Genomic DNA, 22072 nt, shown 5'->3' on the forward strand with positions numbered 1-22072 from the left:
GCAAAAAAAGGGGGACAGTGCTGTGTTTCAGTTCCTCTTTAACATGTGTGCCTTTGCACCTCTTCCTTTGTCCCACAGATGTGAGAGCTGTGTGGAGCTGCTGTTTGTGAGAGGGGCTGGGAACTGCCATGAGTGTGATACCCCCCTGAGGAAGAGTAACTTCAGGGTACAGCTCTTTGAGGATCCTGCTGTCGACAAGGAAGTGGAAATCCGGAAGAAAGTGCTGAAAATGTGAGTGTTATCATTTAAAAGAGCAGAAGGTGGATGTATTTCATGGATCACAATTTTAAAAAATTGACTTATTCACTAGTACAGAGGAGATTTTTCTTTTTTTTTTGAAGTGGCAAGCCATAAAACTTGACTCCATTTATCATGGAGGGATTTCAGAGAATCTGATTTTGTGCAACAATTGAGAGCTGAATTCTCAATTTAGCCTTGAGGGATTCCTGCTTAGCATTAGAAAATGTTGGGTGTTTCTCTGTGGCCTTCTTTGGCAAAGGCTTGACTCCTAAATGGAGATGATTAGATATTGAGGGGGTGAACATGGCAGCAGAGCAAGAAACAGGACCTTGATTGTTTAGATCCCTGGAGACCAGTTCTGAGAGTTGAAGGCCAGCTCCCTTCAAAATCAAAATGGGCAAAAGAGAGTTCACATTGTTTTTTGCTTCACACAGCAATTGTTAGTGGAAATGGTTCCTTACAAGCCTGGTGTTACCAGCCTGTCATGCAGTTTTGAAAGTTCTTGGAATTAAGATAAATGAGGTCTAAAATTGCGTCTTGCTCCTTGTGGCCAAGAAACAGCATTTTATAAAGAAAATAAGCAAGCCATTTGGTGTTTTGATAGAAGAAAATCTGATAAGTGTAACAAACACAGAGTTGTGTGTGCAAACATGAATGTACAGGTAAATGATAAGCTTGGTAGCCTTTATCTAAGATTTGGTACAATAGTAAATGAGTCATATGATGTTGGTGAGATGTGGGGAAACTGTGCCACTGAAACCAAGATGCTGATGTGGAAAGCAGTAATAATTTTGATGTTGGCTTTTAAAGTCTACTAAAGTTAACAGAAGTCAAACTGGAATATGTCAACTGACTTCACAAAACATGGAATAGTGTTCAGTTAGAAGAGAAGACATTGGACAACGCTTGGCCCACTTGGGTTTGCCAGACTAGTTTTTAGGAGGCAGAAAAAATGCCCCCAAATTGGAATTGGGCCTGAGTTCTTGGGATTAGATTTTTATATTCCTGGGTGTCATGATTTACAGATCAGGCGGAATCTCAGCTTTATATTTTCTTGGGAAGAAAGTCTGCATGTCTTGACCTTCAAAGGCTGTGCATGTTCTAAGCCAGTTGTCCCTTCAGCTTTTGACTTTCCTCCAGCTCTGAAGAGGTGAATATGAGTCCTGGGATGGTCTATTGATACAAAATGAGATAATTGTGTAGCATTTTCAGTTTGCTGCTGACATATGCTTTCTGTTGTTGGCACAAAGCCAGACTCCCTTTTCCAATACTTCTAGAAAAGTTTTTTTTTTTTTTCTGTGGGTGTTACTGTTGTCTCTGCCTTTGTTATGAGGCTGTCTGGGAGTTACTCTATCTTGGCCTCTGTGCTCATGTTTACCTGTAACCCTGGAAAAGGAATTGGCAAACAATAGGCAAAGATAGCTCTGATTTCTTCCAGGCTGCCTCCTTTCCTTTGGAACTGGCACTTCTGCCTCCTGTTAGTTTGGGAGTCACAAAGCTCATAGTTGATAAAACTAGATCAATGCTTAATCAGCTTGCAGCAAAAGCCTTGTTGAATGGAAATTGCATCTTTCTGTGTTGTGTAAACACTACTTTCTCTTGTCTTAAAGATACAATAAAAGAGAGGAAGACTTTCCCACTCTAGATGAATATAATGATTTTTTGGAAGAAATAGAAGAAATTGGTAAGTCTTAATGCTTTCATTTTTAATGTGCTGTGCTTATGAGACCATAGGCTTTTATTTTCTGACTCAGCTCTCTGTGAGAATGTCTAAGTTGAGTTTCTCTAATATGATTTATCATAGTATCAGATTTTAATCTAATTATTTATTTCTGTATTTTAATCATATTTGCTGAACTGTGGGACATTGTTAAATAAACATTAAATAGACATTGTTTATCTGCCAGAGGAAAAAAACACAATCCAAAGAGGAAGCAGTGCTTTATAGCTGGGAAAGAAAGGCTTGCAGGGGACTGTCAATGCTGCACTGCCAAAGATTAAACAAAGAGAGGAGAAATTGAAATTTTCATTATATGCCTACATTAGCTTTATCTACCATGACAGAAGCCATATGGTGTCTTTCATCATTTTTGCTTCTGCAAGTACAGTAGTTGAAGCTGCTTTGAAGCTGCTGACCTTACATACCACTGTGGTAGCATTTTATGTTGCTGTGCAGAAGGAGAAGGTTTAGGAACAGACGTTGATTTCTTTCTCTTTGGATTAGCTGAAGCAGAACTTTGCCCTTTGGGGAAAGGACAATGTTATCAACAGAGTTTATTTTCTTCTTAGTTAGGGTGACTTGTGATTTATGGTGGAGTGATGGGTTTTGCTTAGAAAAACAAGGATGTGTTCAAAGGAGTGACTCTTAAATGGTTTGTTTCTTGGTTTTTTATGAGCTTCTGAGGCTTTTCTTTTTTTTTGACCTGGAGGAAGAAGAGGTGGCTTAGAGCAAGCATGAGGGGCAGTGAATGTGATTTGAAGGAAGCCATGGAGATGCCACTTTTCCTTCATTTTCTCAAAGGAGCCCTTGCTCATTTTTGCACTGTGGTGTTTTGTAGAAATGTATCCAATACACTTACTGCTGTGAGCAATGTATCATGTTTTTGTTGGCATCAGAAGGCTGAGGCTGGAAAGCCAAATCGTGTGGCTGGGAAACACCAGTCACACTCACATGGGCCAAAATATCTGGAGGAGATGATGTGTGGGTGTAGCTCTGTTTGTATATTTTTTTGAATGGTATGGGGGAAGGAGGGAATGAATAGAAAAGAATGGCCAGAGGATCCTAGAAGAATCTGTATGCTCAGGGCAAGCAAAACTGCTTTTATTCATGTAGCATTAAATACAGTTTCCCACTGAACTGCTGTTGCAGGGCTTTTCAACATCTATAACAAAGGAGTTGAAGTTTTGCCTGAAATTGCCTGAACCTCATGAATAATGTGTGCAGGATGTTATGATTCTACAGCTCTTGGGACTAGGTGGTTACATTTCAAATGGTTCCAGAGCCTGTACTGGGAACTTGGTTTAGAAGCAGCAGAAATCTGGCTGGTCTTGGCAACCTTATGAAAAAGAGTGACTTTGCCAATAATTGTGTTTGCCCCACAAAAGCATAATGAGGGAGCTTGATAGAGTTGTGAGGAATTGGAGTTAGTTACCTGTAGGGGACACCTAAAATACTAGAAGGAACTGAAAGTCCAACTTCATCCCAGTTCCTTCATGTAGCAGCCCGGGTGATGAGAGGAAAGAAGGGGGGCAGTCAGATGGCTCTTAATTTTCACTGTCAGTGGGTTCATTTATGATCCACCAACTCCAGACAGATCCCAGAGGACAGGTTAGATTCAACACCACCACTTGAGACAAGACTTCAAGCCCTGTTCTCTCTCCCTGGTGACAAAGCCCCTTGCACATTTCTCCCCAGGCTCATCCCTGCTGTGGTCCAGGGCAGAATTCCCCACCTGGCAGTTGTCTGGTGGGACAGTGTGACTTTTTCCAGTGCATGTTGTGAATGGTGTGACTGAACAATGTGTTAAAAGTGTCTTTGACTCTGTATGATAATTTCACATTTTACTGCTGAGAGGAGTTATTTCTGTGTCTCTGAATTCCCTGCTTTCTTGATTACGTGAAAACCTGGGCTGCAAGATGGAAAAGAGGATGTTCAGGGCAGTTTTGCCTTGTGGAGCCAACATTCAGCAGGCTTGGTTGTTCAAGCTACCAGGTTGGGAAGGTAGGGAGCCAGAGAACTGGACTTTCCCTTTCTCTCCCTGGCCTAAACTTTCAGTTTTTCTGTGAGAGGGTCAAAGTGCAGCTTTGCCTTTTTTTTCCTCTTTGCTGGAAGGTTTTGTTTCTGGAGTTATGGGGGCTTAAATGAAGTAGCTGCTTAGCAGAGACGAAATGTAAACATCCTGTATAGGTATATTTCATGTGACCCTGGCACTATTCTGATAGATATCCCAAATATTCCAGGTAGGTCAGCTCCAAAATTTGCAGTGGAATGAGGCAGTGCAATTGCTGATGTGATATATGACCTCACTTGAAACACATTTTCCCCCTTCATATCTTTTGTACCTACAGACCTTTTGTATTGAAATAGAAGATTTGGGTGGTGCAGCAGCAGCATGTGTGTGTGGGAAGGTCAAACAAACATTAGGGTAGTCACCTTTTAAGATTTCTATTATAAAAAACACATTTTTTGAAGTGGTTTAGAGTGTAGCCACTGAATAATGCTTTGGGCTAAAACGTGTTAAACAAGGCTTTAAATAAAAACCACATTTTAAAGCAAGTTTTCCCCAGAAGAAAAATCAGTCAGACAATTTGAGAACATTGTAAACACAGTTTGTTGTCGTTAGCACTAGGAATAAAAACAAAGTGAAAGGGTTAAAACCTGCTTTTGGTAAAGGTGTGGACAACATATATTTGAAGGAGGCAGGTCTGTGCCCACAGGGTGAGAGGGACAATGTTAAATCCCCGAGTGTTGCTACAAGTTTCAGTTTGTGGATACAATGCGAATTTGTAGAATACAAAGTTTTCTTCTTCCCCAGGGTATCTCTGTAGCCATTTTTCTAAACCCTGTGTGAAAGCTCTCTGGAGCAGGACCTGCCTCCCAGTCTGTGCCTGGCACCTTCTCCTGGTACCTGAGTGAGCCCCCAGGCACTACCACAATGCAATTATTAGCAGTAATTGCTGCTTTTAAAAGCATTCACTGCATTCTGCTTGGAAGGAGGCTGCTGGTATTTCTGTGTTCCTGTATCTCCCTACTTCTCCAAGCCTTTATGCAATACTGGCTGCCTCATGACTTGTCTTGCTCAGAACGCTTATCTCGCAAGTGATCCTTGTTGGGGAGAAAGGGTTTTGCTATCTGTGATCACTTGTGGGTTGTGTTGTTTATTGTTTTGTGGTTTGGTTTTTTTCCCCTGTGTGTGTGTGTTCTTGAGGATGGTGTTGCTGGTCTTGACAAAAGGAATAACCCCACTGGAAAGGGCAGCTTTATCAGTCATCTCATGTGAACCAAGATTTCATACTGTTCCAGCCAGAATGATCTTAGACTGATGGGGTTGAGGGGTTTCTATCATTCATTACTATGCAATTTTTCTGGAAAAATTACTGACTCCATAAAAGACCTATGAGGATAAACAGCAACAATTATTAACACCTAGCTAGACTTTTCTGGCTTAATCGTGGGGTTTCTTTTGTTCCTGATAATTATTTTTTTGTAATTGTGGAAACATTGGCCAGAAGGGACCTGTTAAATTCTATTCCATTTTTTGTCCCCCCCACCCCACTCCTAGCCCTTTTAAAATCAGGGGATCAGGCATCAAAAGCACCAAGGGAAGGTGCCACAGTACCTTGGGAAATCCCAGGGAGGCTGGGGATGAGGTTGTGTCTCCCTCTGTAGCATTCTGCCATTCCCAGTCTGGGGTTTTATGAAGATGATAATTAAGGAGTTGCTTATAGGAGAATGGGAGGAATATTGTTTATAACAAACTAGCACTAATAATTTTTAGTCTTAGTCTAAAACAGGGAGATCTTGATGGGCTTAGTCCTGCAGTGCAGTGATATTAATTCATATTGCTACGTTGCTGGACAAATTCATGTGCCATTTAATTAAAATTTTTTTGTCTCATTTTTTTTCTTATAACTAGGAAAATATTTTTCCAGTTGTTGTAGAATTGTATAATGAATGTTGTTGTTTTGAAAAGCAGCAAAAGTCTCCCTGTAGAGGCTGAATTTCAGAAGTTGGAAGTTTTACCTAAATAGAATGAAATGTTTCACAAAAACACAATAGTCTTCCTGTTATACTTAACAGATGTCTCAAGGCAAGTCATTTTATAAACCAACCAATGTGAGATGGATAAGTAGATAAATAATTGTTGCATACAAAACAGCTTCTGTTTCTTTTCCCTGAAGGGCTTCAGGCCTCTTATATCGGCTTATGCTATATTTCAACATGGACAAAAATAAGTCTGTCTTCTCTTTGAAACCTTTTCAAACCAGCCATCTGCTTTGCCACTCATATTCAGATCTACACCAATATTTTTTCAGGGTAGGTGTAGCATATGAGTTGGGATTTTTAACTCTTTCTAGTTCTTCTATATTTTCTTTGTTGTGTTGTTGGGTTTTTTTTTGTTGGGGTTTTTTTTTAAGTTAAGAATTATATTTAAAATAAATTTCTGGCAAAACTCAAATCAGGCCAAATAAAAAAAGTGCTGCATAGTCCCAGCTATGTAAAAGTTAGTATGCTGAGTATTAGCAGTTGAGTTCTTTGGTTTGGTAATTGTTGGTTTTTAAATGCCAAGTAACTTGTGGAGGGGATGAGGGACAAGAGAGGGAAATAATATCTTAATTATTTTTTGTGCCCTAGTGCCCCTTGCAAAACAGACTTGTCAGCTGTAATTGTTAGGATACAATGGCAAGAATTTGTATTCTATAAATATTGATGAAAAGACGTTTGAAGCTCATGAAAAATTTATTAGAAAATATGTTGAAAGATGTTTTGGCTGGCTGGTTGGCCACTGGTAACCAAGCAGTGTCAAAGAGCAGCTTGTTCTGCTGGTAGGTGTTTATTGTAGGAGGGAAGATGCTGTTTTCATGTACTAAAGAGCAACTGTTGAGGCTAATGTTGATGGAAGAGCTTTAGGTTACACTGTTACACTTTCTACTATTTTACTTTTTTACACTTTTTTACACTGTTTCCACTGGTACAACAAAATGTAGCTCTTAAATATTTCCACTCTTGAAATGTGGACAAGTTAGTGTTGAGGAGCAGATGCTTAGTACCAGGATAATATTCCCACTCAATAACTGTTGATATAACAACATTCACTGTGACCAATTTGCTCTGTCTTTTGAGGGTGCTGGAAGTGTGAATGTGATTGCTGGTGTCCTACAATATCCTTGAGTGCCAAAGCAGAATAAGATGGGCAGAGCAGAGGCAGTGTGGTGTGAGCAGATCTGACTGCTCAGAAGATTGTAGCTGTGGTTTGGTTCCAGCCACAGCTGGAATACAAGGGGAGATAAACACTTTCACCTTGCTGTCAGCAGAGCAGTGAGCTTTTAGGGTGACTGTGCAAGTGGCTGCTGAAAATTTCTGAAACATTGATGCAGAAATTGATTTTTAAATAGAAATGTTACTTTCTATGAAGTACCAACATGCACTCACTTTTGTAAGTAGTTCTTAATAAAAGCAGGCATCTGCACAGGTTTAAAATATGCCTACTTTCTCCAGTAAGAGTTTTAAATCTTAAACTTTTTGTTTTACTGACCAAATTGCGACTAGTTGAACCTATTAAAGATAACTGAGAAAACAGTAAAAAAACAAACCCTGAAGGTTCCAAGCAGCAATAGTTGCAAAAGAGGGATCATCAGCTTATTGCTAGGTTTATTTTTAGAGAAGTATTCACGATGTTGAGGAGCCTAAAGGCAATTTGGCATCTCCTCCTGCACCTGAAGGTGGCATCTGGGCATCCTGCTAGCACAGCATGGCTCATATGCTATTTCTTTCTTGTGTCGTCATTGAAGAGTTTAGAGAGCTGCTGTGTGGATTTAAGTTGTAGGAAGTGCTGACATTCCCATGCAGCTGCTGTCATTGCAGAGCCCTGGGCTGGTTGTATGCCAGCATTTTCACATGACACTTCTTCTCTGCCCTAATACTCAAATATTAAAACTTCTCATCAGTGGGGAACTGGAAATCTGGAGGTCAGATCTCCATTAAAATGCTAAAAATTTACACTAAAGTAATATATTTTACTAAGAAGTACTATTTTGCTATGAACAGAAAGTGTATGTTTGTCACAATATGAAATAGGAAAATGTTATGCTTTTTGGAGAGGAAAAAAAAACCCAAAACATTTGAAATAGGTAACTTGCTTCCAAAAACCAAGGAGCTGAACTTTGAATTGCTTGTTTGGGTTATGGCAGTGCCCAGAGGTTCTGCCTAAGAGGAGATCAAGAAGGGAGAAGTGCTGCCTGTAGCTATATGGAGATACAGCAGGTGGTGTATGGGAGAAAGGAACCTTTATTCCCCTTCTCCTGGTTCCTGCCAGTGGGAAACCTCCAGTACAGAGATGCAGTGATCTGCCCAGGAACAGAAGCAAAGTTCAAAAATTCAACTCAAGTGTTGATTCTGAAATTCTTAAAGCACAAACTGAGTCTCCATCTTAGGTCTTCCCTCTGAACTGACAATGCTGGGGTGGGGCTAGAAGAGTTCAGCTGATTTGGGAGCCAGACTGAATTGCAATGTGAGTCCTCTTGATATTGCTTCTTAATTGGAAAGGGGGAAAAATAAATGCAGCATTTTGGGTTTTTTGCTTAAGGCTAGGAAGTTCTTCAGCTGTGTCTTGCTGAGCCCTTTTTTGTTGCAGTTTGAGAAAACGGAATTTTGGTAAGGGTAAGATGATATGGTGGTTGGGTACTCCTGGAAAGAGAGTATTTCTATTCCCATCTGTACCCTTTTATAACTTCCCTGGTACCCTCTCTGGCACTTGCCTGACCCCTGTGTTGAGGCAGTTCAGGTTGCTGGAGGATTTCTGTTGATCCTGCAAAGCATCCAGGGGAGTTCTGGAATCAGAGCAGGGGAAAGGGTGAGGTTTGTGCCTTGGGAGAGAGGCATAAGAGCAGGAATGCATCTCTTGGCTGTACTGAGCTGGGCTTGCAGAACTGAGCTGTGTCCCACAGCTCTACCATTTTGGGCCTTCCTGTTTCTTCTCCTTATCTCCATTTGCTCCTGGCTTTGATTTCTTGATGTTTCCTTTGCTGCATTTAACTGGTTTGCCAGTCTGGGCTACCCATGGTTTGGTTTGCCTAGAATCCTCCTAAATACTCATTTCTGCTGTGTTACCTGTGGAGAGGATGAAAGAAGGGATATGATCTTCCCCAAACTGAGATGTGTGTTATCCTGATGAGTAACAGCAGACTTCATGCTGCTTCCTTCTGTTCCTCTCTAGCAGCCTCACTGGTACAAATGACTTGGCAGTGATGACTATGCCCAGGGTTAGTTTGGCCCTGGTTGCCTAAAAGCCTGGGGAGAGAGAACTGAACCAAAATCTGCCAAGTCCCATGCTGGTGTTTCCACAAGAACCTCCTTCCCTTCCTCAGGGTCTGACGTAGCACAATCACTGCATGGGTGTTCCTTGTGAAGGATTTATCAATGGCAGTGCAAATTTCTCTGCTGCTCTTGAAGCCATGTGCCAAAGCTCTTGGAGGCTTTGAGTGCTGCATGTTGGCACTGCTCAGGAGCTTTAAGGCCATGGGCATGAGCCCAGCATCCACTCTGCATGGGGATCACCAAGCAACTTCCCAGTGATAACGGCTTCCAGTTGGAATTCACTTGACCCACAAGTGAACCAGTGACCTAGAGGTGAAGGGCTCAGGCGTTGTATCAAATTACTAATCATCCAAACCATCTACATCTTTCAAGCTGTTGATTATAGAAACTGTTCAATTTCTTGAGATACCGTCTGTGCCATGTGTAGATAATTGGGAATGTTGGGCTAAACTGTGGAGGTTGCTGGCCGACCCTGCTTGCTCATAATTACATGAGATATAGTCTGTCACCATTGAGAGACATCAAAAGAATGTCAGCTGACCTATTAATCAGGAAGCATCTGCAGATTCCTCATAATAAAGGTAATTGTACGTTGGTGCCTTTTAAGTTATCAAGAAATGTGAATTTTTTTTTTGTGTACCTGAGAATTCTAACAGGCACTGTAGTCTTTGTGCATTAGGTGGTTCCTGTGAAATTGAATGACTTAATTTCTAACCTTTTCTTAATTTCTATGTGTTTGGTCTAATTTAATTTTACAGGAATCACTGTGTCCTTAGCTGTAACTGCTACTTGAAAATGTTCTGTGAATACTATGATGATTATTCATGTGTATCATTACCAGTGTCACAAAATGGGATGCAAGATTCAAATTTTTATGTCCTACAGATGTGTAAACCTACAGAAACTCTGCTGGCTTTTGTTGAAGTGCAGTGACTTAGCAGATTGTCTCTGTCTTTATGGAGCATGTTTAAATAACTTCTGTTACTGCAATGTTTATATCTGGCTAGAAGGGATAGAGAGCATAAGAATAGTGTTTCTTTGTCATAGTCATGCATGCTGACCTAATACTTTTGCTTTCCCTCTTTATAATATTTATGCAGTATTTAACTTGACCAACAATGTGGACTTGGAGAACACCAAAAAGAAAATGGAGCTGTATCAAAAGGATAACAAAGAAGTCATTCAGAAGAATAAGTTAAAACTGGTTAGTTAACTTCTCTCCCCTACAATTTTGTTCATTTGTTAAAGAATTAAAGGATTTGTGGAGTACTTTCTGTAATGTCCTAAACCAAATCAGAGCTCAAAGCACTACGCAGATTTCTCTTTGTATTTAAAAATTTAGGTTTATATTTGGAATGCAGTTATGCTTTATGTTGGGAAGGGCTTGAAGAGAGGGGCAGGCAGTGGAGTCTGTGTCTAATACATCACCACGGCATGCGTGCTGGCAGTGTCGTTGGACAATATCCAGGAGAGATGAAGTTCATTCCTACAGCAGGACAATCGTTCCTTTCTCATCTGAAGGAAAAAAGGAATCCAGACTCAGACATTATGAAGCTCCCAGGAGAGAGCTGTAAAATTGAGGGAAAGCACAGGTCTGGTTTATGCAAAATTCAAAATGAAAGATGTTGAAACAAACATTAAAACTTTCGTTCAAGAGCTGATAACAGTAACATCAGGGATATTGTATATATGATGTGTATGCAAAACATACAGTTCTTTGAAGATCCATTCGTTAAATTATGGCTCACATATAATTTTGTTCTTTAAAAATAAACTTGCATGCATTTATTCCTGTAAGAAAAGTTTAATCTGTTAAATATTTTTTCAGCATAAAAATACACATTGTTATCAGTTCTTGAAGGAAAATGTCTGCCCAGAGTGTGACATAACAAGGTTTTATGTTTGTAATCCAGTTGCACTGAGGACTTGCTTTCAAATCAGTAGGGGTGAAATCCTCACTCCCCTGAAGTCTGTGGCAAAACTCCGAGTGATTTCTTTAGCTCTAGGATTTCACAGGAGGAGATTGGAATCTGAAAAATGTTTGTTTGAACCTCTTCCTTTTAAAGGCAAGGAAATTTCCCTAGGGGTCCATCTCTGATCTGTTATCCTGTCTCTGACACTGTGCAATATCCTCTGCTTCAGAGCTTGAAGAGACCTGCCAAAGCTTTGGCTGCATGTCTTATTTTACAATGTACTTGCAACCTCTGGGGTCACAGTGAGAACACTCTGCTCTGCCTGCAGCCCACCTTCCCTTCAAGGAAGTGACTCTGACAGCCTGTGCAGGGGCTGTGTGATCCTGTCAAGCAGCTCTGTAATACCCTCTACCCACTCAAGCCCCCAGGACTTCTGTTTGCAGTGCTCTACAGTCCTGCTGTGCTGGAGGTTGGGCAAGTCTGTGTGAATCCAGACTCACTGGAGAGCTGGAGACATTTCTCTTTTTCTTTTTAATATTTGAAACATTCATAATTTCTTTTTCAACAATTGAAACAGAATAATAGACTTTACGCATTACAAAAACTGCATGATCTTGTCCATAAATTTACCCCTCCTAAAAGCTGAAGGGTTGCTTTCCCTCTCTAGCTCTTAGCAAGTTTTGGAATGTCTTTACTCCATGCATGGTAAAAAGTGTCCTGCTTTCATGCCTGAACTTCCTATAGCCATTGTCCCTACATTCTTGACTTAAATTTTTCTGTCCACTGTAATAGGTTACTTCTGAGGAATATAGCTATTTTCTGTCCCTCTTGTTGTTTTTGTTCCTCTTTGCCTGCTCCAGTTTGAATTTGTGTTTGGCAAGCAGAAGGGGCCAGAATTGAATTTGGAGGTCTTAATGCCTCTCATAAAGGAACTCTCTTTTCCCATCTCTGCTGGAAATACTTTGATCCTAAGACTGTTCTTCTCTTGTAGGACTGTCATAGGGGAGGTTCACAGTCAGTAGTTGTCAAACAGGGCATCATGTTTTCCACTCTTTGGTTTCTAACTCAGAAGTTAATGTGCCTAGGTCTGGTCTTACAGGTTGTTTTGATCTCAGTTCTGCTGCTTCTGTCCTCCTGAGTTTTTCTACATTTCTACAAATCAAAATATAAAGTTACTGAGTAAGTCACCTCAGCATTTGAATAACTGCTTGCTTTCCTGTCAATACAAGTCATATTTTTCATTTCTGTAGCCAGTTCCTAATGACTTTGCTACTCTAGTACTTAACCCATCTTTCAGACCTGTACATTTGATGCAGGACCATGCAGAGAGAAAAAGTTTAAATGAAAGGTTTAGGTTTAGAAAAAAAAGTGAAGATCTGGTAATTATAAGTTGATTTTTATATATAGATATTTTTATACTCTTTTTATTTATAAAGCCTTGCACTCTGAGTGGACTACAGCTTTTCCAGTGTTTCTCCCTTAAATATTTGCCATTCTCTAGTCATAGGGTAACTTGTTGCTTCCTACTTTATCACTTGATGTTTAATTTCACTTGCTGGTTTGTGCAATTTTGAAATAGTTTTGTCTGACTTCTGTGATGTGAATGTGCATGTTTTCTTGATTATCCTTTCCTGAATGTGGTGAAACATTATTTTACTTTCTACTTACTTCTTCACTTGTAGGCTTGAGTTTATTCCAGGCTTCACTGTCATCATCTTTTCCTTAACATATTAGGACTGTGTTTAGATTATCTTTAGGCTGGACACAATCCTTACTGCCTATTGAACTCATCTCTCTTCTATTTCACTGTTCTGTTTGGTCTTCCTTTCAGAAAGAATTTGATCTGACGTGATAATTCTTCCATTCTGCTGTAATCTGCTCTGGTTTAGGTTTGTATGTCAGTTTACTTATTTCTGACTATAATTTTTCTGGGCTGTTTCTTCAGACTAGGTCTGTCAGCACTTCCCTACAAGTTTTCTTTTGTTTCACTGCAAATTCCAGGCAGTCTTTAGAGATAAATGTGGAAGAGCCTTGGAATGTCTCAAAGACACTGAGCTCTTCAGTCCTGTTGACCAAACTAACTAAATCCCTTAATTCTCAGACAAAACTTCAGTTAGCAGTTTAGGGGATTTCTTGTTTGCTTTTTTTCCTTTCATTAAATGCAAAGAGAACCCCGTTGCAGGTGGTTTCTGGTTGGTGACAGCTTTTTACCAGTGTCACTGCACCAGTCACAAAATGGAAGCAACTTTAGTTGATTTGGTGGCAGGGGATGGCATCTGTCAGGAGTAATTGAGCCTCCCTGGGACCTACTGGCTTGATCTGTCTGGTAAAGGGATATTTTTTACATGTGCTGGCTTATATCAGGTAGCTGTGCTTTATGATATAACTTTATGATTAGAACAAACTTTACTCTGCTCTTGGCCTCAATGGTCATGGAATCATAGAATATGTTGAGCTGGGAGGAACCCACCAGGATCACTGAGTCCAGCTGCTGGCCCTGCACTGCACCATCCCCAAGAGTCCCACCCTGTGCCTTAGAGCTTTGCCCAAACACTCCTTGAGCTCTGCCAGGCTTGGTGCTGTGACCACTGCCCTGGGGAGCTGTTCAGTGCCCAGCCACCCTCTGGGTGAAGAACCTTTTTCTAATATCCAACCTAAACCTCCCCTGACACAACATCAGGCCATTCCCTTGGGTTCTGTCTCTGGTCACCACAGAGAAAAGATCAGTGTCTTCTCCTATGATCTTTCGCTGAAACTGCTTTCATCAATAAATCATCCATTTAAGTTTATAAAATTTTAATTATCTCTCCATTTTTACTGCATCTCCCTTTGCTCTAGTATTTTTGATGGGGAAGATTTGGAAAATGTTTTCCTTTTATCGTCTTGCAACCAATCTGACATTCTTTTGATCCCTCTTCTTTATAAAATTGTTTATTCCTCTTATTTTCCCCTGTCTCTGAGCCCTCTTTTTGTTTTTTTTCTTTCACTGTGAATTTCAAATACAGGTTACTAGATAGTTTACAGGTTAAAAAAAGACTCGTCAAGAAACAGATCTATAATAAAAGCTAGTTATTTTGTACTAGTAATCTCTTTTTCATCTCATGCCACATGACTACTATCCAGGTTATAGGAAAAAATCTGTATTTTCTGAGAATATTAATTCATGCTTAAATGCTTTACCTTAGAGGCTTCTCTATTAATAGTCACATATTTGTAATGTCTCATTTTTCTTCTACACCACTGATAAGCAAACAGTGTGCTTTGCAAAGATGAGTGGGATGATCAGGAACAGTATTGTGGGATTATGTTTTTATTCACCCTAACTACATCATTGAGTTGTAGGATGTGTGGGAGCCAAGAAAGGCTCACTTTAGAGTGAAAGTATAGGGAAAACCCATTCTCTACCATTTATGGGGTCAGATCCAGACTACAGCGAGCAGCAAGTTAAAAATACTAACTTTACACCGGGCAATAAGGAGATAGAATATCATCCATAATCACCTTTAAATTTTACTTTAAAAGATAGAATGTGTCTGCTTTCCCCTTGCATGGCCTGCCCTGGGTCCCTTGGTGGGCAGGGGAGCTGTGGGGCTGCTGTGAGCTGATTCCTGATTTCCCTTTCAGACGCGGGAGCAGGAAGAGCTGGAGGAGGCTCTGGAGGTAGAGCGGCAGGAAAGCGAGCAGAGGAGACTGTTCATACAGAAGGAAGAACAGCTACAACAGATGATAAAAAGGAAGAATAAACAGGCACTCCTGGATGATCTGGTGAGTAACAAAACCAGAGGGTTTGAATGCTTAGTAGCAGTGCATTGACATTCATCTCTATCACTGCTAACTGTGTGGAATTGACACATCTGTGTCTGTTTCCTGATTTCACGTGTTTTGTTTCCATTCTCTCACCTGTTACTCATTTCAGTGTTGCAAACCACTCTGGTTTTGGTCAGCTAAGGGCTGGATGAAGAGTGATTCTGGGATTTGTAGACTTAATTGTACTCTGTCACTGTTGGCTTGTTAAGTAGGTCTGAGTACTGGTTGACAGTCAGGTGTGTGGAAGCAAAATGGTCATCAGGAGGTACTTTTTGACTCAGCCGGTTCTGCAATGGAGATGTTGGAGAGGACAGGATAACATGAGCTATCCAAGCATTGGTCAACCCTTTCTCAGTCAGAGGAACACCTAAATGATAGGTGGTCTTTTTATATTCAAGAACTATTAAAAAGAAAACTTTTCTTGCTTTGAGTGTGTCATGTTCTCTTAATGCAACTTCTCCTGTACAACTTGCTCCTTTTGAAGTGAATGAAGCTTGTATAGACAAACAGAGGAAAACTCAGACTGTTCCTGGAAATCATGGTAATCTTGGCTAATTTACTACTGATGCTGCATCTGAAATGCAATAATGTGTGGGCATGGAGAAAATATGTGTTACTTAAACAAGAGTCACATCCCAATTTTCTCAATACAAGTGTGTGTGTACAAACGTGCATGCACACACATTGACAGGCTCTAACACCCATGAAGACAGTCTGTGTGTAACCTTGAAAGAAATCAGAAAAAAGAAATATGTATGCATACATACATGTGCTCATCTGTGTCAGTGTGGTTTAAAACTGCTTGTCATATCTAAATGATATTTTCTCCCTTATATCACTGCATCTCACACTAATACAGTGTTAATTCCTGCTCTGTACTCTCAGTTCTTATTCAAGGTACAGATGGCTTTTCTACTGTTCCTGAAAAAGTCGAGTTCCTCTTGGAGCCAGTGCGGAAGGCACTGACATAAAGAGAGGATCTAAGTGTAATTTAGGAGTTTCAGGGCCTCCCAAAGAGATGCCTTTCTCCAAGCCAGGATTCCTGGCAACCTGGAACTGGTTTTCCTTTTGTAGACAAAAGCAGAGATGAGCAGAAAGGTTCTTTAAAAACCCTCAAGCCTGTATCTTCACATCCAGCAGTCTATTTTCAATTTAAATGTGTTTACAGTCCACAAAATTAGGAATAGTGGATCAATTAACAAAAACTTGACTATGAATTTGAACTTAATTTCTTAGAATATGGATTTTGAGTTTCTGATTTTTGAAACCCTGTTCCAAAACACACTCCTAACTGACTAGAGACCAGTGGTGATGTGTATTTGGTTGGGTTTTTTCCTTTTTTTTTTTTTTTTTTTTTTTAACACAGCAGTTGGTTTTGCTGGAAACCTTCACCAGATGGCTTGCAGAAAGAATAGTTATAAATAACCCTTAAAACATTACTAAAATAGGTAGTTTTAACTGTGATTGCATATGTATTGCTATTAAAACGTATCTTAATATTCTAAAAACAACACAAAGGTGATTTTTAAAGGCTGAGGGAGGGAACTGGACAGTTTCAAGTTGTGTCTCTGTTTCTGAAGGGGCAGTGTCAACTTAAATTTGAGCCAAAACTTGTTTTGTAATATTATTAAGGTTTATAAAACCAGCACTGAAGTGTTTGTGTAATGACTTACAAAGTCTCTGGAAAACCAGCAGTTGTTAAAAAAAAATAAACATTTCCTATGGTCTCTGAAATCCCTCTAATGCTGTGCTGCAAATCTGAAAATGAAACTGATCATAAGTAAAAGTTAATTGAGAAATGCAGCAAAAGCCAAGCATAAGCAGCAGCAGCGTAAAGAATTAACTTTAAAGAAATAATTTTATATCTGTGGTTGCTGGTTCTGTGCTAAACCAAGAAGGACTAATTTTTGGCTACAGAGATACCAATGGTAAAACCAAGTAGAGATGTCCTGTATTTTCTTTATCAATAAATTAATTTGGCGCTGAAATCTTAAGAAGCTGCAGATCCCACAGAATCATAGAAATGCTTGGGTTGGAAGGGTACTTGAAGACCATCCAGTTCTAAACCCCTGCCATGGTTATGTATCACTGGAAGAGTTACGAGTGTTTTATTTTGTGGTGTTTGTTTGTTTTTGTTTTGTTTTTTTTTTAAACCTTGCATATTCTTGGATAATGTGGGCTGAGTAAAATATTAAAACACTTTCTTTATGTGCTGTACAAACTCTCTCACATGTATACAGAGGATTCCAAGATGATCTCTTAGATGTGTGTTAAGGGATTTGCACTCTCCTCTTCAACAGCCCCTTTTCCCCAGGCATGGGCAAAATGGGATTGCAGCACAGGGCAGAGGATCAGGTTTTCCCTGGACTGTGGCATAGCTTGGAGTCAAGCAAAGGCATTAAAGACCTCATATCCACACTTTTACCAGAACCTCAAGGGTTTTGAGAGAAACCTTTCAGAAATTGTTGCGTATAACCAGCTTTGTTCATAGTGTAGACAGCTTGTTTTCCCATACAGAAAATTGCTGGTGTGGATAAACACAGGGCTGGAACTTCCACGTGTGTTAATAGTTAACAGAAGGGCTCCGTGCATACTCAGAAGGACAAACAATCAGGATGTGGTGCCTTGCTGGCACAGTGTGGGTTTCCCACAGTTGTGTAATCTGGTTATTGGTCATTGTGAGAACTCTTGAGAAGTTGGTTAAAAATTGGCTTCCTTGAGTCACTGTATTAGGATTGCAGTGAGCATTTAAGGAATATGAGAGGGCAAAATGAACAAGAGAATGTTTTTTGCTCTTCCCTTTTCCCCCAACATGTTAAATCTGGTGATTGAAAGAATTCAACATCCTTAACCTCTGCTGACAGCTGGCAGCACATGCTGCTACATGGTGGTTAGAGATGTACAGCACTTAAAAGAAGCAGACTCTAAACTAGTGCATTTGTGGTCCAATTTTTCTCCCACTTGTACAGAAATTAGTTGTCTCTTACTACAATTTAATTTTCTAGCATCTTTCATTCCTTTCTCCTTCTGTTAATCACAGAAATGCAAGTAGGAACCTGTGCTATAGTTGTTGTATTTGTGATTCTGGACCAGGTCTTGTCATGTGAGATTCTTCTGCTTTTAACTTGCATTCTAGCAATAAGACAAAGGGAGTGTAACAAAAAATAGAGAGGAAAAAGGTCTCTGGAGAGTGATGTGAAAAGTCAGTGTACAATGTGACTTCTTCATGATCACTTCAGAAGATTTCTCTAGGTACTGTGAAAGCAGCAAGGCCTCTCGTGGCATTAAAAACATCCAATTTCTTACCATGAACTGAATAATTAAAAAATCACAGTCCTGTTAATAAAATCTGTTTTGTTTTGTGAGTAACAAATATGGTTCATAGTTCAGTATTTGCTTGGTTCTTTGAAACAGAATTATATGTGATGTGTGAGGGCCTTAGGAATAAAATACTGTGCTAGAGCAGTTCAGGAAGAATCTGTCTGAACTTCTTCCCTGCTCTCAACTTCATGGTAATTCTGGCCAGGAATTCTCAAGGATTTCTGTGTGTATGTAGATAGTCACATTAGTCTCTTAGAAAATTACTTGGCCAATAATTTCCTGACTTTTTTAGGAATACACTTACATATATGTATGTTAATAATCATTCTGTCCTGAGAGTTTAAGTAATTCATTTGCTTAACTGTTCATTTTACTTCTATATATATATATATTTATATTTTTTTTTTTTTTAAATTGGCTGGCTTCCCTAAAAATAAGTTGCTGAAGGAGAAAATAAATATGCTGTTGGTTGCACTTACAATAGTGCCATTGTGCAGAGCAGAGCAAGGATCATTTCCAAACGGCCTCAGGTGAAATCTAATGGGAAACAATTTCAAACTGGTCTGAGTTCATTGGTAGAAAGAATGTGTCTTAGATAAACATCTGATCCAAGTTATACTACTCAGTATTATTCCTTCTCTGATTAAGTTCTAATTTTTTTAAAATTTTAATAAATCCAGTTGCATTGGCCAGTTGGAATAAGGAGCCTGTTATATTGTCTTTAATGTGGATTCTATAAAAATGGTTGTTTGCAGGTTATTCTGATTTATGGGGTTGCTGCAGCTTTTTCTTATTACTGAAAATGATTGTTTTGTGTAAACTGTTTCTGAGAGAGAGGATACTTGGCATTCTGCTGTTCTCCTAGTGATGGCCTTGCAGTCACAGCTTGCAGTTTTGAAGAAAATGCAGTGTTAATTAATATTTGTTTTGGTTTAGGACTCAAATTTTTTCCTCATATGTTTACAGGAGAGCTCTGATCTTCCTGCCTCTCTGCTCTTAGCTCAGCATAAGGACAGATCTACTCAGCTAGAAATGCAACTGGAAAAACCCAAACCTGTCAAACCAGTCACGTTTTCCACTGGCATCAAAATGGTAAGATTTGCTTGTTTGTTTTTTTAAATGCCTTTCAGAATACCAAGGATTTCCTCAGATGAAATTCAGAGGTAATTTAAACCTGAGTTGCTTGTTACATGAAATACTGCGCTCTTCCAATTAAATAAGTAATTAGGAATTAATTGAAGAATTCCATCAATCTGCTAGTTGGAATATTGTGTTGTCCCACCCAGAAGAGACATCACAAATACATGGAATATTTTCATTATAGTCAAAAAACCAAGCTCTATCTCTCTCCCTGTGAAGTTGTGGTGTCTTTGAATTATTTTTCTCATTTGTGTACCAATTTTGGAAGTTGAAATTTTGGAAGTTCAAGAATCGGCTGCACTTTCGTCAGATTTCCTTTAAGCACTGGAGTGATCTGTGAGTATGAGACTGACAATCTAGAAAATATGCCAAGGTTAAGGGTGCTGTTTCCATTGTTCTTTGGCTCTAGGAAGCAACAGGTATTTTTGCAAATGTGTCACTGTCAGGGTGGCAGCTAAAGATCTCTCAACATTCCTGCTCTGTGTCATGACATGGGATGAGTACTCATCAGCCTGTGTACATAAATGTAGAGCTGGGGGTGGCAGCACGAGGTACTGGTCTTTTCTGCACCTTACTGGTTTTCTGCTTTCTGTTGTTTTAAATCTCCACACTTTTTTTAGACTTTGTGTTTTCAATTTGATAGTGGTAAACTGAATGCCTTGAAAATAACCAACACTCTCTACTGTCTTCAACAAACCCAGAAGTCAGCAAAGCAAAAACCTGTGCGTCAAACTAATTTCCCATCAGTAATCAATTTATTCTTGCCGTTGAATATTTGTGCTGTTCATTATCTGTCAAAGTGTTCGCAGTGTAGAAGCATTTGCAGCTTGTTTTTCCAAAAACAGTGTCAGTTTTTGCAAAGCTGTGCAGATTGTTTTCTTGTTTTCCTCTGGGGTAAATTGATCTTCCGATTTCTTTTAAATTCTAACAGTCTGGGGGAGGTTGATATGCTTTGTTAGATATTTTCTGTCTGTGTAGAAAAGCCTGTGGACAGAAAATTCCTGTTGTTCTGTTTAAAAAATACTCTGAATGACTGTACTTTTTCTTGCTATTAAAACATATTGTCAGAATTTCTTAAAGCTGGGGCTTTCTTCTGGGAAAAGGAAGAAGATAAGCTTATGTTACATGATGAGGACAGTGGAAGTATTTTCTAATTCATTTAAAAATGAATATTAAATGCAGTATGTGGTAGTGGACATTTGAGATCTGCAGCCCTAAGTAAACTTCATCCAGGAATGGTGAAAGACTTGGATGAAGAGATTTCCAGCAGCATGACATTTAAATCTTAACGCTTGAAATAACAAAGGATATGCCAGAAAACTAGTTGTTAATTTATCATTGTTCAGAAAATGTGAATAGATAAATAATTTAATTTGTTCAATCCCAGGAAACAAAAAATACCTCACCCTGACTGATCTTAGTCCTGAAATGAAAAATAACGATTTAACTGTACTTATTTCTATTAAGTACATTTTATTAAACATTCTATTAAATATTCTTTAACAATAAAGTTAAGGATAGGAGCATTTGAAATCGGTGACTACTATTTATGGAAAATGGATTGCATCAAAAAATTTACACCAGTAAAATTACAGGGTTTCTTTAGAAAGGTGAATGTTTCCTTATTTTCTTTACAGGGTGTTTGATTTAGTTATTACATGACATTATTCTAAAAATATATAGAAATTATATTGTACAATAATAACAATGTTGATATTCTGCACAATGAATGAATGAATGAACTGGCTAACTTGAAATTTTTAAAGAAGTTGGTTCCACAGCCTGGGAATGTTTCTGTGGGTGTTCTGCTAGGAGGCAGCTCAGTGCTTGGAAGCAGATGTTGGATTTCTGTGGATGACGTGCAAATTGGCAGTTTACAGGGTCGCTTTGACAAGCTGGCCTCATTTGAATGAAATGTCTTTTAATATGGCTAAATGCAAAATGAGAAATAGAACAGTAAATAACAGGCTCTGGGAAGAGGATTTGGAAGTTCAGCTAGGCAAGTAAACCAGTTGGACCCTCAGCCACAGCATGTGTGGGGCTTTGGGTATGTGAAAAGTCCAGCAAGAAATAGGAAAGGACTTCTCTTTCTGAATGCAATGTCGGGAAGTGTTGTGGAATGGAGAGTTCTGGTGACTGCATTTTGAGTGCAGAAATCAGGGAGAACACAAAGGGAAGCCACGAAAGTCCATTCAAAGGCAGAAAGATTTGTTTTGTGTGCTGCATTCTGCCTCTGCTTTAGGAGAAGGTTAAGATATGACTCAATTTACAGTAAGTACCTCCTTAGCACAGAACATGCCAAACCTGAGCAGTGCAGCAGTAGATGGAGCAAGAACCAGTAACCTTAGTTAAACAAATGTCATCTAAATGGGAACTGAAGGAACGAGTGAGACCTAAAGTTCACACAATGTTCTGCTGGTTAATTGGCCTCCCTGTCAAAATTGACTCTGGAATGCAATGAAATCTCAAATTCTTGATGTTTTCAGGTTAGGATTGGGATGCATCTTGGAAAGTTACTGTAGTCAAATGCAGATTGCTGGGCTTGGAGCTGAGTTAGCTTTGTGAAAAGCAGTTCTGCTCACTGCACATGATCCATGAAGGTGTGTTCTAGTGA

General features: G+C 39.4%; 1 protein-coding gene across 1 annotated transcript in view; it reads left to right on the forward strand.

The window, feature by feature from the left end:
• Positions 1-22072, forward strand: part of MNAT1 (MNAT1 component of CDK activating kinase) — a 116075-nt gene that overhangs the window by 34133 nt on the left and 59870 nt on the right. Inside the window, exons 2-6 of the mRNA XM_085061119.1 lie at positions 79-231; positions 1851-1924; positions 10378-10481; positions 14815-14955; positions 19285-19410. Coding sequence (XP_084917245.1) covers positions 79-231; positions 1851-1924; positions 10378-10481; positions 14815-14955; positions 19285-19410 — 598 coding nt within the window. The remainder of the gene's footprint in view (positions 1-78; positions 232-1850; positions 1925-10377; positions 10482-14814; positions 14956-19284; positions 19411-22072) is intronic.

This window comes from Lichenostomus cassidix, chromosome 5, assembly GCF_008360975.1.
Source record: "Lichenostomus cassidix isolate B80296 chromosome 5, HeHo_3.0, whole genome shotgun sequence".
NCBI classification, from domain to species: Eukaryota; Metazoa; Chordata; class Aves; order Passeriformes; family Meliphagidae; genus Lichenostomus; species Lichenostomus cassidix.